The sequence below is a fragment of the Schistocerca piceifrons genome, chromosome 5 (genome assembly GCF_021461385.2).
Source record: "Schistocerca piceifrons isolate TAMUIC-IGC-003096 chromosome 5, iqSchPice1.1, whole genome shotgun sequence".
Lineage (NCBI taxonomy): Eukaryota > Metazoa > Arthropoda > Insecta > Orthoptera > Acrididae > Schistocerca > Schistocerca piceifrons.
Window position 1 is genome coordinate 676,577,564 of NC_060142.1, and position 18,991 is coordinate 676,596,554.

General features: G+C 43.5%; 1 protein-coding gene across 1 annotated transcript in view; it reads right to left on the reverse strand.

Annotated features, from left to right (window-relative positions):
• Positions 1-18,991, reverse strand: part of LOC124799197 (glutamate receptor ionotropic, delta-1-like) — a 178,173-nt gene that overhangs the window by 104,982 nt on the left and 54,200 nt on the right. The window contains exon 5 of the mRNA XM_047262731.1: positions 16,313-16,524. Coding sequence (XP_047118687.1) covers positions 16,313-16,524 — 212 coding nt within the window. The remainder of the gene's footprint in view (positions 1-16,312; positions 16,525-18,991) is intronic.

Consider the following 18,991-nt stretch of genomic DNA (forward strand, 5'->3'; position numbering starts at 1 on the left):
TTATTCGAACCTTACATGCAAATGGAGCTTCTATATTTTTTATTTGTATTTATTTGCATGTAGGACGAGGAATTTACTACGGATCTTATATATACATACACACCTGAATAATTGGTACAGTAATCCTATTTTTAGTTATAGCAACTGCATTTATAGGATACATTTTACCTTGAGGTCAAATATCATTCTGAGGTGCAACAGTAATTACTAATTTATTATCAGCAATCCCATACTTAGGAACAGATTTAGTTCAATGAGTGTGAGGAGGATTTGCTGTTGATAATGCAACATTAAATCGATTCTTTACATTTCATTTTGTATTACCATTTATTATTGCTGCAATAGCAGCAATTCATTTATTTTTCCTTCACCAAACAGGGTCTAATAACCCTTTAGGACTAAATGGAGATATTGAAAAAATTCCATTTCACCCATACTTTACTTTCAAGGACTCTATTACATTTGTATTAATAACATCATTATTAATTATATTGTGCTTGATTAATCCTTACCTCCTAGGGGATCCGGATAATTTTGTACCTGCCAACCCATTAGTAACTCCTGTCCATATTCAACCAGAATGGTACTTCTTATTTGCATATGCAATTCTTCGGTCAATCCCTAATAAACTCGGAGGTGTTATTGCATTATTCCTATCAATTAGAATCTTAATAATTTTACCATTTTATAATAAAACACCATTCTGAGGTATTCAATTCTATCCTATCAACCAGATTTTATTCTGAATTATAGTAGTTGTTGTATGCTTATTAACATGAATTGGAAAACGGCCTGTTGAAGAACCTTATATTATAACAGGACAAATCTTAACAATTATTTACTTTACATACTTCTTAATTAATGTGCATGTTGGAAACGCATGAGATAAGCTAATTAAGGAATAATAAGTTAATTAGCTTAGGAAAAGCATATGTTTTGAAAACATAAAACTAGAAGTTTAACTCTTCTATTAACTTTTCTTAAAAAATTTCACTAAATAAATGAAATAAATAAAATCTTTAAACCAACAAAGAAAATAAAAAAATTTAAAGATAATGGCAAAAAACTTTTTCAAGCTAAGTACATTAACTTATCGTAACGAAAACGTGGTAATGTACCACGAACTCAAATAAAACCAAAGGACATAACAGCAAGCTTAATAAAAAATATAAAAGAATAAAAATCACCACCTAAAAAAATTAAAGCTAATAACATTCTTATAAAAACAATTCTAGTATACTCAGCTAAAAAAATTAAAGTAAAACCTCCTGCACCATATTCAATATTAAAACCTGAAACTAACTCAGATTCACCCTCGGCAAAGTCAAAAGGAGTACGGTTAGTTTCAGCTAAACAAGAAGCAAAACAAGCTAAAGCTAAAGGAAAAGAAATAATAATAAATCAACAATAAAGCTGATAGTTTATAAAATCAAACATGTTAAAACTACCAATTAAAATAATTAAAGATAATAAAATTAAAGCCAAACTAACTTCATATGAAATTGTTTGAGCAACAGAACGAAGAGAACCTAGTAAAGAATAATTTGAATTAGAAGACCAACCAGCAATTATAACAGTATAAACACCTAATCTAGTACAACATAAAAAAAACAAAAATCCATAAGAAAAAGAACATATATAAGTTAAGTAGGGGAAAATCACTCAAACAGCCAAGGAAATTATTAAATTAAAAACAGGAGAAAAATAATAAAGTAAATAATTAGATATAATAGGAATTGGCTGCTCCTTACAAATTAACTTGATAGCATCACTAAAGGGTTGAGGAATTCCAACAAAACCTACTTTATTTGGACCCTTTCGAATTTGAATATAACCTAAAACCTTACGCTCTAATAAAGTTAAAAAAGCAACACTAATTAAAACACAAATAACTAATAAAAGAAAATTCAAAATAAACATAAATAAATCATAAAGTATCAATACTATTTGTAGAAAAAATCTACATAAATGAATTCTAAATTCAACACATTAATCTGTCAAAATAGTAATTTAATTAGTATTAATCAATAAAATAAAAAATATTTCAACCATATGGTCCTTTCGTACTAATATGAATTAATAATCTTAGGATAGAAACCGACCTGGCTCACGCCGGTCTGAACTCAGATCATGTAAGAATTTAAAGGTCGAACAGACCTAATTACTGGGCTACTGCACCCAAAATTTTTGTTAATCCAACATCGAGGTCGCAATCTGCTTTGTCGATATGAGCTCTCAAAAACAATTACGCTGTTATCCCTAAGGTAACTTAATCTTATGATCATAAATTATGGATCAAAACAACAAACATAAATAAATGATATAATAATGAAGAGTTTATTTATTCTTCATGTCACCCCAACAAAACATCATCATTAAATATAGAAAGACAAAAAAAACTATATAAAAATAAAATGTTAAGCTCTATAGGGTCTTCTCGTCCTAAAGAAAAATTTAAGCCTTTTGACTCAAAAGTTAAATTCAAAAATTTATTAAGAGACAGTTGATTTCTCGTCAAGCCATTCATTCCAGCCACTAATTAAGAGACTAATGATTATGCTACCTTTGCACGGTCAAAATACCGCGGCTCTTTAAAAATTTGCTCAGTGAGCAGGCCAGACCTCAAAGTATTTTCTAGAGGACATGTTTTTGATAAACAGGCGGAAATCAATTTTGCCTAGTTCCTTATAATAAATTAACAAGGTAAAAATTAAATTTATAATCTTAATAAAAAACCTAAAATAATTATAAAATCAAAAATAAAAATAATGAACTAAAACGTAATCTTAAAGATAGCTGGTTTAAAGCTTACTATTATATTTTATTAAAACAAATTATAGGTTATTAACTTCAAAGCTTATCCCTTAAAGAATAAATAAGTTAATATTTATACCTAAAAAATTAAATAAAAACAATTAACTTCAAAAAATTAAATTTTTTCTTAAGAAACTAGATATCTTGGGAAACGATTAACATCTCATTTCTATAAATAATTTAATAATAATTATGATACATAAACTATAAATTATTTATAAATCAACCCAAATCGAGACAAGTAAAGTAAATACTAAAATTTTGATAAACCCTGATACAAAAGGTACAATAAATAAAATCTACTTTTAAAAATTTAAAATAATATTTCATAAAACAATTACTTTACCAATAAACTATAATATAAAAAATCAATTCTACAAAATATACTAAGACAAAATTCGACAAAATTATTTTTATTAAATAATTAAATAAACAAAAAATAAATATAATAAACTAAATAATCAAGATATCCTGATTTGCACAGAAAAATTTTCAGTGTAAATGAAACACTTTACTAATAAGTTATATCTTGAAACTCTTCCTAGATACACTTTCCAGTACATCTACTATGTTACGACTTATCTCATCTAAATTGAAGCTAAATTAAAGTAATAAAATAGAATAATCAATAATGAGAGCGACGGGCGATGTGTACACACCTCAGAGCCAATATCAGTTAAATTAAATAAATTAAATTACTATCAAATCCACCTTCGTTAATAGTATTTCACCATCAAATCCGTTATAAACAAAAATCTATTGTAACCCACCTCCTCTTAATTATAAGCTGCACCTTCACCTGAAACGGTCGCAGGTACGAATCCTGCCTCGGGCTTGGATGTGTGTGATGTCCTTAGGTTAGTTAGGTTTAAGTACACTCCTGGAAATGGAAAAAAGAACACATTGACAACGGTGTGTCAGACCCACCATACTTGCTCCGGACACTGTGAGAGGGCTGTACAAGCAATGATCACACGCACGGCACAGCGGACACACCAGGAACCGCGGTGTTGGCCGTCGAATGGCGCTAGCTGCGCAGCATTTGTGCACCGCCGCCGTCAGTGTCAGCCAGTTTGCCGTGGCATACGGAGCTCCATCGCAGTCTTTAACACTGGTAGCATGCCGCGACAGCGTGGACGTGAACCGTATGTGCAGTTGACGGACTTTGAGCGAGGGCGTATAGTGGGCATGCGGGAGGCCAGGTGGACGTACCGCCGAATTGCTCAACACGTGGGGCGTGAGGTCTCCACAGTACATCGATGTTGTCGCCAGTGGTCGGCGGAAGGTGCACGTGCCCGTCGACCTGGGACCGGACCGCAGCGACGCACGGATGCACGCCAAGACCGTAGGATCCTACGCAGTGCCATAGGGGACCGCACCGCCACTTCCCAGCAAATTAGGGACACTGTTGCTCCTGGGGTATCGGCGAGGACCATTCGCAACCGTCTCCATGAAGCTGGGCTACGGTCCCGTACACCGTTAGACCGTCTTCCGCTCACGCCCCAACATCGTGCAGCCCGCCTCCAGTGGTGTCGCGACAGGCGTGAATGGAGGGACGAATGGAGACGTGTCGTCTTCAGCGATGAGAGTCGCTTCTGCCTTGGTGCCAATGATGGTCGTATGCGCGTTTGGCGCCGTGCAGGTGAGCGCCACAATCAGGACTGCATACGACCGAGGCACACAGGGCCAACACCCGGCATCATGGTGTGGGGAGCGATCTCCTACACTGGCCGTACACCACTGGTGATCGTCGAGGGGACACTGAATAGTGCACGGTACATCCAAACCGTCATCGAACCCATCGTTCTACCATTCCTAGACCGGCAAGGGAACTTGCTGTTCCAACAGGACAATGCACGTCCGCATGTATCCCGTGCCACCCAACGTGCTCTAGAAGGTGTAAGTCAACTACCCTGGCCAGCAAGATCTCCGGATCTGTCCCCCATTGAGCATGTTTGGGACTGGATGAAGCGTCGTCTCACGCGGTCTGCACGTCCAGCACGAACGCTGGTCCAACTGAGGCGCCAGGTGGAAATGGCATGGCAAGCCGTTCCACAGGACTACATCCAGCATCTCTACGATCGTCTCCATGGGAGAATAGCAGCCTGCATTGCTGCGAAAGGTGGATATACACTGTACTAGTGCCGACATTGTGCATGCTCTGTTGCCTGTGTCTATGTGCCTGTGATTCTGTCAGTGTGATCATGTGATGTATCTGACCCCAGGAATGCGTCAATAAAGTTTCCCCTTCCTGGGACAATGAATTCAGGGTGTTCTTATTTCAATTTCCAGGAGTGCAGTTCTAAGTCTAGGGGACTGATGACTCACTAGTTCAATACAGGACGAATCAGAAAGAACACCCTTTTCAGTTGGCTATTGTGACTGCAGATGCGCACCCATAGTCGATAACACGCTAGTAGCATTACAGGGGAGTGGGACATTCAGTTGCGACGGCGGAGTGTGGAAGACCATGTCCGCACCGCAGAGATTTACGCTGAAACGAAGTCAACAGTAGCGACCCAACGACCATCCTGCAGGTTAAACCATCGCCGTCCAGTCACGTGGTATCAACAGGATGGTGCAACTGCATACACTGGCTGGCAGCCAATGGTCGAACTGCGTGAGCGTTTTCCTGGGCGTCTCATCTCCCAATCTGGTAATATGGCTTCGCCGGCACGTTCTCCCGATCTGACGGTTCCCGATTTCTTTAAGTCCAGAGTGATCGAAACTCTCCCTGCAAACCTCCACGCGCTGGAGGTCAACATCCGTAGGGAAGTCGCCCGGTGTTCCTGTTGTTGTACTGAAGAACGCATTGCTTAGCAACTTCATAGCTCATATACACCAGTGCTCCGATACAGACGGTGCTCATCTGTGATGTGATCTTTAAGAAGCGAGTGCTGTATACCGCATGGAACTCCAAAGTCTCACTAACACGTCTGCATTTGTATATCGTGAAGATCTGTGTTAATAAAGCTTTTGTAAACATTTCAAAATGGGGGTTCTTTCTGGCTTACCCTGTGTTACCAAGGTACGTAATTATCAGTAATAACTGTGTTTTAAAGAAAGTATAAAAGATGAAACTGATTAGTGCTGTTTCAAATAAAACATACTCCATCCTTATAATGTTTGTTACTATCTTGAAGTGAACAGCGTAAGAAGTTATGTAGAAATGCGCTTCTGAAATTATTTACTACTGTCTCCTTCTTGCACACATTATTTCAAAAACGAATAGACACCGGTCAGAGACATAAACTTAACAAATAAATATGGTTTTACATCGCAGCAGTGCTTAGTTCTCCTTCTTGTGGAAGTGATATCTTTCGACGTTATTAGCAAACAAATGGCAGAATAAAACACCTAACCAAATTGCACATTTGTGATAAACGGTCGATTTAACTGCAGTGAATCACTTCACAGGAAAAGTTTTCCTTTCATATTGCTGGGCAAAGCAGCACAAGAAAAACTGAATCAAACACAGTTTTGTATACATACTTGACTGTGACTTATAAGACACCCTGGCCTGAAGCCATAACACGAAGAGAGATCGCAGAAATCTCATGAAATGTTATCCACCCGGCGTAAGACAATAGAAGTATTTATTAACATTATTTTTCTTTTTTTGTATTGAGGTTGTCACTGCGAACGATGCATGGCGACCAGCTTTAGTTTCTATAATATTATGTTCCTTCGAACATTCAGTCAGCACTGCAGTTTGCGAGTACTCTAAGTGGAAATTGCAAGAGCACGCGAGTCTCACCAGTTATCCACCAGAACGTTTAGTGGCCACCTACAAAAAGGTACCCCCACTGAACGCTAGGTGTAGTTAACAAAGGTGGCAGCAGGCATGCGGCATTCGGCGATCAGCGAGCGAGTGAGAATAGTGGGGACGAGTCGATAGTCGCTTGCCAAGGCGCCACGTTCAGTGCTCGCCCTGTTCTTCAACTTGTTTTCCCGCGCCGTGTCGGTTTTCACGAATATTCCTCTGGACGTGCAACTGAACGCCGTGCGCACATCGGTTCTGCTCGCAAGCAATCTTGGGTGAGCAATCGTTTACAACTTAACTGTTCGTTTTATTCACTCTCGTGAAAACGCGATCAATAGATTTGTGAAAGTGTCATTTGAGTTATCTTCATTTACATTTCGCTGGTTTCCACTAACTTTCATTGGTTATTTCTTTGCCCTCTGACACTGTCATTCATACGCATACATGATGTCTGACTCTTATACGTACAAGGGAAGGGGCGAGTAAAGGACAACGGAACAAGCAAATAACCTTAATAAGCTTAGGTCCAGAAACCAATGGCTTTCCTGATACGACGTCTTATAACTGACAAGGGGAGGCTACGACGTTTGGAATGCGGATTTACTTCAAACTTCGTAAACTCGTAGTACTCCATTAGGACAACAAAATACACTCCTGGAAATTGAAATAAGAACACCGTGAATTCACTGTCCCAGGAAGGGGAAAATTTATTGACACATTCCTGGGGTCAGATACATCACATGATCACACTGACAGAACCATAGGCACATAGACATGGGCAACAGAGCATGCACAATGTCGGCACTAGTACAGTGTATATCCACCTTTCGCAGCAATGCAGGCTGCTATTCCCCCATGGAGACGATCGTAGAGCTGCTGGATGTAGTCCTGTGGAACGGCTTGCCATGCCATTTCCACCTGGCGCCTCAGTTGGACCAGCGTTCGTGCTGGACGTGCAGACCGCGTGAGACGACGCTTCATCCAGTCCCAAACATGCTCAATGGGGGACAGATCCGGAGATCTTGCTGGCCAGGGTAGTTGACTTACACCTTCTAGAGCACGTTGGGTGGCACGGGATACATGCGGACGTGCATTGTCCTGTTGGAACAGCAAGTTCCCTTGCCGGTCTAGGAATGGTAGAACGATGGGTTCGATGACGGTTTGGATGTACCGTGCACTATTCAGTGTCCCCTCGACGATCACCAGTGGTGTACGGCCAGTGTAGGAGATCGCTCCCCACACCATGATGCCGGGTGTTGGCCCTGTGTGCCTCGGTCGTATGCAGTCCTGATTGTGGCGCTCACCTGCACGGCGCCAAACGCGCATACGACCATCATTGGCACCAAGGCAGAAGCGACTCTCATCGCTGAAGACGACACGTCTCCATTCGTCCCTCCATTCACGCCTGTCGCGACACCACTGGAGGCGGGCTGCACGATGTTGGGGCGTGAGCGGAAGGCGGCCTAACGGTGTGCGGGACCGTAGCCCAGCTTCATGGAGACGGTTGCGAATGGTCCTCGCCGATACCCCACGAGCAACAGTGTCCCTAATTTGCTGGGAAGTGGCGGTGCGGTCCCCTACGGCACTGCGTAGGATCCTACGGTCTTGGCGTGCATCCGTGCGTCGCTGCGGTTCGGTCCCAGGTCGACGGGCACGTGCACCTTCCGCCGACCACTGGCGACAACATCGATGTACTGTGGAGACCTCACGCCCCACGTGTTGAGCAATTCGGCGGTACGTCCACCCGGCCTCCCGCATGCCCACTATACGCCCTCGCTCAAAGTCCGTCAACTGCACATACGGTTCACGTCCACGCTGTCGCGGCATGCTACCAGTGTTAAAGACTGCGATGGAGCTCCGTATGCCACGGCAAACTGGCTGACACTGACGGCGGCGGTGCACAAATGCTGCGCAGCTAGCGCCATTCGACGGCCAACACCGCGGTTCCTGGTGTGTCCGCTGTGCCGTGCGTGTGATCATTGCTTGTACAGTCCTCTCGTAGTGTCCGGAGCAAGTATGGTGGGTCTGACACACCGTTGTCAATGTGTTCTTTTTTCCATTTCCAGGAGTGTATGTAAGCAGTAGAGCGTACTTCACAAGCGTTATTGAGAAAATCACAGGATAGTTTCGGTCGTCAAATATATACACCTGTGCGTGGCCGTTTTTACCAGGAAGCGGCGGCAGCCGAGTGGGTAGCGTTCAAGCCCCGTAATCGCTGGATCGAGTCCCGTTCGTCAGTTTTTTTTAAATTTTTAACACAGTCATTTTCTTTACTATTTATATTACAATTGACATAATGGGAATATACGTGTAATCGGATGAACTTTTATTAAATTTATAATGTTATTAAAGTGATACTGAAAATGTATGAGAAATCCCTTATACCTGGAAGGAGCCTGAAACTACTTGTTACCTCCAAGTTTTGACCTGCACAGACGGCTTTCGAAAGATGTACAATTAATCGTCGCTTTCGACATTACGAGTACAATGGCAGGATGGTATTTTTTGTGAAAACATGGAAAACATGAAGTTAAACGGCACCAGCTGCATTGAATAAATGCTGTTTCTGCGTACTCAAGGTCTTTTGAGGTTTTCTGTGGAAAAACAAACGTCTTTAAGATTTTCAAAAATCTCTCTTTCAGCCCATAATTTGGAAGCAAACCATGCATAACGCAGCATTTCCTCAAATATCGGCGCTGATAATTGATCATGCAGTATCGAGTATATTTTAATAGCGTCTTCACGAGAAGCAATTTCTCGTTCTTTTTCGATTAAATACGAATGGTTTTGAAGACACGGACAAGCATACATTTTCAGAATCACAATTTTCATGGAGTACTACGAGTGTACGAAGTTTGAAGTAAATCCGCGTTCCAAACGTCGTCGCCTCCCCTTGTGAATGTATGGTCACCTTATAAAAGAATCCCGGAGCATGCCAAATGCAGATATGAAGGCAGGCTTCGGTACGTCTCCCCATCGATGCCTGTGAGTGTTCAGAACAATAATTTTTATGAATAAAGAAAGTATACAACACATATCAGTTTACATCTGCAATGTCATAATTTTCATGATTATGTATGTTTTTCTGAACCACAAAATGAACTTGCAAAACATTTACAAAGGCTTGGAATGGCTGTAGAGATTTCCCGCTGTTGTCTACTTTTTTATTGTTATTTCGTGCCCGCTGGCCCATTTGGGCTGGCTGGGGGTGGACTGTCGGTGGTACAGTATCCTGCTCTTCAGCCTAGAGCATTTAAAGAAATTAATGAAGAAACAATAAAGCATATTTATGGATGCAAAAATTTAAAAAAAATATTTAAAACAGAAGGTAGAGATGCTTACTATATTCAAAGCATTTTAAAAAGGAGATAAGAGGTCCGACAGGTAAAGATAAAAAGACAAAAATGGACATTTTAAACATTAAAATGAAACGACGATATTCATTAAAGAAAGCTCTGTACTTTCACTGAAGAGATGAAGGATTTGCTTGAAGAAGCTGAGGAGACTTTAAATCTTTGGATGAAGGAGGTTTAAATTTATAGGTTGTTAATGTATCAGGATTGGCCAGGAGGGGAAAGCTGTAGTCACAGGTAGAGAAAACATATTTTTATATGCATGGAAGTTTAATGCAGTAATCAGGCAGGGTTGGGGAAGCCGCCGGGACTGAATGGGCAGCCGCCCAAGAGAGCAGGAGAAGAGGACGTCTGGTCGGTATGGAAGCTGCCAGCAGAAGAGAGCGAACTGCGTGTCCGCTCCCAGCAGCCGGCCGCGGTTCCACCCCCACTTGACCACCTCCAAGCCTCCCTATTGGTCGGTCAGATCGTAAGACGCGCAGTTCGGTAGCGTTACCTCGTCAGCAAGACGTGAGTTTAGCTGCTGATGGTTCAACACGTGAGTTTCAGGGTGGTTCTATCCGGTTTTGGGCAACATGAACGAGACGCTGTAAATTACCGCCAGGCGGAAGGCACTGACGAGCATCAAGTGAAAAATAAAAATCAAACTTTTATACTAGTAAACCCATTCAGTAACGGCCCCCACTGAACAGAGTCATTGGGTGATAACTATAGAAAGACGGTAGGCGGTAAGATGGGTATTGGAAAAGACGGAAAAGGACGAATCTGGACGGTGGACAGGACCGTGGTATCATGGGAGGAAGGGAGGGAGTGAAATGGAAATAGTTGGAGAAAGCTATAGCTGGTAGTACGGATAAACATCGGAGCAGATTTCACTGTCGAGGAGAGGGAGTCGGTTGAAATTTCGTTCAGGTAGGATACTGAGAGTGTGTAGGTGTGCCGGCCGAAGTGGCCGTGCGGTTAAAGGCGCTGCAGTCTGGAACCGCAAGACCGCTACGGTCGTAGGTTCGAATCCTGACTCGGGCATGGATGTTTGTGATGTCCTTAGGTTAGTTAGGTTTAACTAGTTCTAAGTTCTAGGGGACTAATGACCTCAGAAGTTGAGTCCCTTAGTGCTCAGAGCCATTTGAACCATTTGTGTAGGTGTAGGGACGGTGCGACGTGTTTGCAAAGGAGCGGCAACATACCAAGGTTCGTGAGTTCTCGATTACTGTGCCATCTGCCATTTTAAGTGGTAAAATGTGGAGTCTATGGGACATATTTTTCTCTTTGACATTCTACGAACTTTTATTGTTTTCATCCACATTTGTTACCAAATTATATTTATATAGTGTGTAATGGACATGAATAAAATACAGTTTATTTAACATTTATTTGTATTGTTGGCAAGACATTAGTATGACATAAAGTCACAGTAAGCTTGCGCTCGACATTCATTATCTCTTTCATGCAGTCAACAATAGATACCACACTTACTCACCTTTAAAGACAAAGGTGCTTCGAACAACAAGCAGTCATCTGAACAAATAAAAAAAGGAAAATAATGCTATATATGGGAGAGGAAAGCGATCACTTTTATACACTGAAGAGCCAAAGAAACAATACACCTGCCTAATATGGCGAAGGGTTCCCGCGAGCACGCAGAAGTGCCGTAACACGACGTGGCATGGGCTCGAATAATGTCTGAAGTGGTGGTGGAGGGAACTGGCATCATGAATCCTGCAGGGCTGTACATAAATCCGTAAAAGAAGAGTGTTCCTGGAGCCACCCTGTGCAATTCTGGACGTGTGGGGTGTTGCACTGTCCTGCTGGAATCGCCCAAGTGCGTCGGAATGCACAATGGACATGAGTGGATGCAGGTGATCAGACAGGATGCTTACGTACGTGTCACCTGTCAGAATCGTATCTACACGTATCAGGGGTCTCATATCACTCCAACTGTACGTCCCCACATCATTATAGAGCCTTCACCAGGTCTCTTGCTACGAGGTGCATTCAAGTTCTAAGGCCTCCGATATTTTTTCTAATTAACTACTCACCCGAAATCGATGAAACTGGCGTTACTTCTCGACGTAATCGACCTGCAGACGTACACATTTTTCACAACGCTGACGCCATGATTCCATAGCAGCGGCGAAGGCTTCTTTAGGAGTCTGTTTTGACCACTGGAAAATCGCTGAGGCAATAGCAGTACGGCTGGTGAATGTGCGGCCACGGAGAGTGTCTTTCATTGTTGGAAAAAGCCAAAAGTCACTTGGAACCAGGTCACGTGAGTGGGGAGCATGAGGAATCACTTCAAAGTTGTTATCACGAAGAAACTGTTGCGTAACGTTAGCTCGATGTGCGGGTGCGTTGTCTTGGTGAAACGGCACACGCGCAGCCCTTCCCGGACGTTTTTGTTGTAGTGCAGGAAGGAATTTGTTCTTCAAAACATTTTCGTAGGATGCACCTGTTACCGTAGTACCCTTTGGAACGCAATGGGTAAGGACTACGCCCTCGCTGTCCCAGAACATGAACACCATCATTTTTTCAGCACTGGCGGTTACCCGAAATTTTTTTGGTGGCGGTGAATCTGTGTGCTTCCATTGAGCTGACTGGCGCTTTGCTTCTGGATTGAAAAATGGCATCCACGTCTCATCCATTGTCACAACCGACGAAAAGAAAGTCCCTTTCCTGCTGTCATTGCGTGTCAACATTGCTTGGCAGCATGTCACACGGGCAGCCAAGTGGTCGTCCGTCAGCATTCGTGGCACCCACCTGGATGACACTTTTCGCATTTTCAGGTCGTCATGCAGGATTGTGTGCACAGAACCCACAGAAATGCCAACTCTGGAGGCGATCTGTTCAACAGTCATTTGGCGATCCCCCAAAACAATTCTCTCCACTTTCTCGATCGTGTCGTCAGAACAGCTTGTGCGAGCCCGAGGTTGTTTTGGTTTGTTGTCACACGATGTTCTACCTTCATTAAACTGTCGCATCCACGAACGCACTTTCGACACATCCATAACTCCATCACCACATGTCTCCTTCAACTGTCGATGAATTTCAATTGGTTTCACACCACGCAAATTCAGAAAACGAATGATTGCACGCTGTTCAAGTAAGGAAAACGTCGCCATTTTAAGTATTTAAAACAGTTCTCATTCTCGCCGCTGGCGGTAAAATCCCATCTGCTGTACGATGCTGCCATCTCTGGGACGTATTGACAATGAACGCGGCCTCATTTTAAAACAATGCGCATGTTTCTATCTCTTTCCAGTCCAGAGAAAAAAAATCGGAGGCCTTAGAACCTGAATGCACCTCGTAATATGCAGGATCCATGAATTCATCTGTACAAGTTCATCCGCTTGAACTGAAACGAGACTCGTCCGACCAGGCAACATGTTTCCAGTCATCAACACTCCAATGTCTGTGTTGACGGGCCCAAGCGAGGGGTAAAGCTTTGTGTCGTGCAGTCATCAAGGGTACACGAGTGGGCCTTCGGCCCCGAAAGCCCATATCGATGACGTTTCGTTGAATGGTTCACACGCTGGCACTTGTTGACTGAAATCTGCAGCAATTCGCGGAATGGTCCCACTTCCGTCACGCTGAACAATTCTATTCAGTCGTCGTTGGTCCTGTTCTTGCAACATCTTTTTCCGGCGTCAGCAATGTCGGAGATTTGATTTTTACCTGATTTCTGATGTTCACGATACACTCGTGAAATGGCCGTACGGGACAATCCCCACTTGATCGCTACCTCGGAGATACTGTGTCCCATTCCTCGTGCGCCGACTATAACACCATGTTGAAACTCACTTCAATCTTGATAACCTGCCATGGTAGCAGCAGTAACTGATCTAAAAACTGCGCCAGAGACTTGTTGTCTTATATAGGCGTTGCCGACCGAACGCTGTATTCGCTCTATTTACATATCTCTGTGTTTGAATACGCATGCCTATACCAGTTTCTTTGTCCGCCCCCGGTAGGTGAGTGATCAGCGCGAGAGAATGTCTATCCTAAGGGCCCGGGTTCGATTCCTGGCTGGGTCGGAGATATTCTCCGCTCAGGGACTGAGTGTTGTGTTGTCCTAATCATCATCACTTGATCCCCATCGACGCACAAGTCCCCGAAATGGTGTCAAATCGAAAGACTTGCACATAGCGAACGATCTACCCGACGGGAGGCCCTAGCCACACGACGTAGTCATAGTGTAGACCAGTTTCTTTGGCAGTCCAGTGTGTATGTAAATGGGAGAGGAATGCAATCACTGTTACATAATCGAAATTAATTTATTATAAGGTCAACTAGTCACTTTGTGGTATATTTAAGACAGAGAATCAAGAAAATGTCTTGAATTTAGTAGCATTTTCCCATCTTATTAACTACAGCGTACCCTACCTTCTCCATTCCAAATGAAGACTCCAGTATATCCTTTTTCCTGAATAGCTACACTCCTACCCACCTCCTACCACTTACATTCCGTGTCATGACCCTTGCCAGTTCTGATCCTACGTCCTTTCTTGTGTTTGTTCCCCTCGAATCCAGATTACAACAAAATCTCTTACCTAGAAAATGTTACATAGGTCTCACAGTATTTAAGACTGCACACATTACCAATCTCTTATCAAGCTCCAGGTACGCGTGTTTCATTCCTGTCTTCCTGTCTATGTACGAGGGTCACTCTAAAAGAAATGCACACTATTTCTGTAAAAATACAGTCTTCATTCTGCATGTGTGAAAGTTTTATAGTGTGTAGATACATCCTTCCCGCTTGTTTTCAAACTTAGTTCAACCTGTTCCCGTGAGCGGCGCCGTCACAGCATGTCTTCAAGATGGCTGCTACACTTGACATTCGTCAGAAGCAAATTGCTGTCATAGAATTCCTGTGCTGTGAAAAGGAGACAGTGGAAAACATCCACAGTAGGTTGAAAAAGGTGTATGAGGATGCTGCTGTCGATCGCAGTGCAGTTAGTCGGTGGGCAATCAGGCTACGTGATGAAAGTGGGCACGGCAATATTGAGGATGGTCCTCGTAGCAGCAGGCCTCGTACTTTTCACACTCCAGACAATGTGCAGAAAGTTAACTTACTGCTGACAGACGCATCACAGTGAACGAATTGTCACGCTACGTTGAGATAGGGGAAAGGAAGTGTTTGCAGAGAACTGAGAGTGTTGGCGTTAAAAAAGTTTTGTGCCAGATGGATTCCCAGGATGTTGACGGTGGCTCACAAAGAAACAAGAAAAACGGTATGCAGCGAACTTTTGGAACATTACGAGAATGGTAGAGATGAATTTCTTGGAAGAATTGTGACAGGTGATGAAACATGACTCCATCATTTTTCACCAGAGACAAAGAGGCAATCAATGAAGTGGCATCATGCAAATTCACCCAAGAAAAAAAATTCAAAACTACATCTTCTGCTGGAAAAGTTATGGAGGAGGAGGAGGAGATTAGTGTTTAACGTCCCGTTGACAACGAGGTCATTAGACACGGAGCGCAAGCTCGGATGAGGGAAGGATGGGGAAGGAAATCGGCCGTGCCCTTTCAAAGGAACCATCCCGGCATTTGCCTGAAGCGATTTAGGGAAATCACGGAAAACCTAAATCAGGATGGCCGGAGACGGGATTGAACCGTCGTCCTCCCGAATGCGAGTCCAGTGTGCTAACCACTGCGCCACCTCGCTCGGTGAAAAGTTATGGTTACGGTGTTTTTCGATTGTGAAGGACTCTTGCTTGTGGGCAATATGCCAAGTGGAACCACCATATATTCTGATGTATATGTGACGACACTGAATAAACTTCAAGCTCGACTGAGTCGTGGTTGACCACATCGGCAAAAGCAGGTTGTTTTGCTGTTGCACGACAATGCACGACCACGTGTCAGTCAAAAAACGATGGAAGCGATCACAAAACTCGGATGGACAACACTGAAACACCCGCCTTACAGTCCTGACCTGGCTCCATGTGACTATCATCTCTTTGGCAAACTGAAAGACTCTCTTCGTGGAACAAGGTTTGAAGATGATGAATCCCTTGTGCACGCTGCCAAACAGTGGCTCCAACAGGTTGGTCCAGAATTTTACCGTGCGGGTATATAGACGTTGGTTCCAAGATGGCGTAAGGCAGTTGAGAGGGATGAAAATTATGTGGAGAAATGATAATATTGCTCCTAAAGGATGTATCTACACACTGTAAAACTTTCAAACATGTAGAATAAAAGATGGATTTTTAAAAAAAAAATAGTGTGCATTTCATTTGGAGTGACCCTCTTATTTTAACTGTTTCGCTGAAAGGCTGAAGAAAGGGAACTTGGCTGCAAGCAGTCGGTTCTTTACTGGGGCAGGTGGAGGCGGAGGGGATATGAATAACAGACACAGAAAAAAGTAGAAACTTAGCCGTACCACGAAGAACTGGTAGGTGTAGCTGACGTTCTCGAGGCCGAAGCCGAGTGGGCTGTCGGCGAGGTCCTTCTTGTTGTTGATTGTCCTGGGCGGCGGCATCAGCAGCGAGGACACGATGCCGGCCGCGTAGTGCGTGTCCAGCAGGTTGGTGCACAGGAAGCTGACGAACAGCAGCACGCGCCAGCTCAGCCACTCCGAGCTCCGCGACACACCTGCCGGGCACCACCCACAGTCAGCGGAGGGTGCCGCCCGTGTTTCACTGTTGTCACCAGTGTGCGACACAGTTTTTCCACTTTAACCTGGTGTAGTCGACACCGAGCAACGTGTTACACAGGACGTCAACATATAGTTCGCAGTGCCACTGTTCACCCCCTCTGGCTGGTATACAGGGTGGTCCGTTGATAGTGACCGGGCCAAATGTCTCACGAAATAAGCAGCAAATGAAAAAACTGCAAAGAATGGAAACTCGTCTAGATACAATGGGGAAACCAGATGGCGCTATGGTTGGCCCGCTAGATGGCGCTGCCGTAGGTCAAACGGATACCAACTGTGTTTTTTAAAATAGGAACCCCCATTTTTATTACATCTGCAGCGGATAGGCACTTGGTGCAGGGAGTGGCAACTGACCCTTAACATAGACAAATGTAATGTATTGCGAATACATAGAAAGAAGGATCCTTTATTGTATGATTATATGATAGCGGAACAAACACTGGTAGCAGTTACTTCTGTAAAATATCTGGGAGTATGCGTACGGAACGATTTGAAGTGGAATGATCATATAAAACTAATTGTTGGTAAGGCGGGTACCAGGTTGAGATTCATTGGGAGAGTGCTTAGAAAATGTAGTCCATCAACAAAGGAGGTGGCTTACAAAACACTCGTTCGACCTATACTTGAGTATTGCTCATCAGTGTGGGATCCGTACCAGGTCGGGTTGACGGAGGAGATAGAGAAGATCCAAAGAAGAGCGGCGCGTTTCGTCACTGGGTTATTTGGTAACCGTGATAGCGTTACGGAGATGTTTAATAAACTCAAGTGGCAGACTCTGCAAGCGAGGCGCTCTGCATCGCGGTGTAGCTTGCTCGCCAGGTTTCGAGAGGGTGCGTTTCTGGATGAGGTATCGAATATATTGCTTCCCCCTACTTATACTTCCCGAGGAGATCACGAATGTAAAATTAGAGAGATTAGAGCGCGCACGGAGGCTTTCAGACAGTCGTTCTTCCCGCGAACCATACGCGACTGGAACAGGAAAGGGAGGTAATGACAGTGGCACGTAAAGTGCCCTCCGCCACACACCGTTGGGTGGCTTGCGGAGTATAAATGTAGATGTAGATGTAGTACGTAAATAAATATGAATGTTTTAGTTGGACCACTTTTTTCGCTTTGTAATAGACCGCGCTGTAATAGCCACAAACGTATAAGTACGTGGTATCACGTGCGGACGGTATTTGCTTCGTGATACATTACCCGTGTTAAAGTTGACCGTTAGCAATTGCGGAAAATGTCGATATCGTGTTGATGTATGGCTATTGTGAAGAAAATGCCCAAGGGGCGTGTGCTGCTGCTCGGTATCCTGAACGACATCATCCAAGTGTCCGGACCGTTCGCCGGATAGTTACGTTATTTAAAGAAACAGGAAGTGTTCAGCCGCATGTGAAACGTCAACCATGATCTGCAACAAGTGATGATGCCCAAGCACGTGTTTTAGCTGCTGTCACGGCTAATTCGCACATCAGTAGCAGACAAATTGCGCGAGAATCGGGAATCTCAAAAACGTCGGTGTTGAGAATGCTACATCAACATCGATTGCACCCGTACCATATTTCTAGCACCAGGAATTGCATGGCGACGACTTTGAACGTCGTGTACAGTTCTGCCACTGGGCACAAGAGAAATTAAGTGACGATGACAGATTTTTTGCACGCGTTCTATTTAGCGACGATGCGTCATTCACCAACAGCGGTAACGTAAACCGGCATAATATCCACTATTGGGCAACGGAAAAACCACAATGGCTGCGACAAGTGGAACATCAGCGACCTTGGTGGGTTAATGTATGGTGCGGCATTATGCGAGGAAGGATAATTGCCCCCCCCCCCATATTATCGATGGCAATCTAAATGGTGCAATATATACTGATTTCCAACGTAGTATTCTACCGATGTTACTACAAGATGTTTCACTGCATGACAGAATGGCGATCTACTTCCAACATGATGGATGTCCGGTACATACCTCGCGCGCGGTTGAAGCGGTATTGAATAGCATATTTCATGACAGATGGATTGGTCGTCGAAGCACACGTTCACCGGATGTGACGTTCCAGGATTTCTTTCTGTGGGGAAAGTTGAAGGATATTTGCTATCGTGATCCACCGACAACGCCTGACAACATGCGTCAGCGCATTGTCAATGCATGTGCGAACATTAGGGAAGGCGAACTACTCCCTGTTGAGAGGAATGTCGTTACACGTATTGCCAAATGCATTGAGGTTGACGGACATCATTTTGAGCATTTACTGCATTAATGTGGTATTTACAGGTAATCACGCTGTAACAGCATGCGTTCTCAGAAATGATAAGTTCACAAAGGTACATGTAATACATTGGAACAACCGAAACAAAATGTTCAAACGTACCTACGTTCTGTATTTTAATTTACAAAACCTACCTGTTA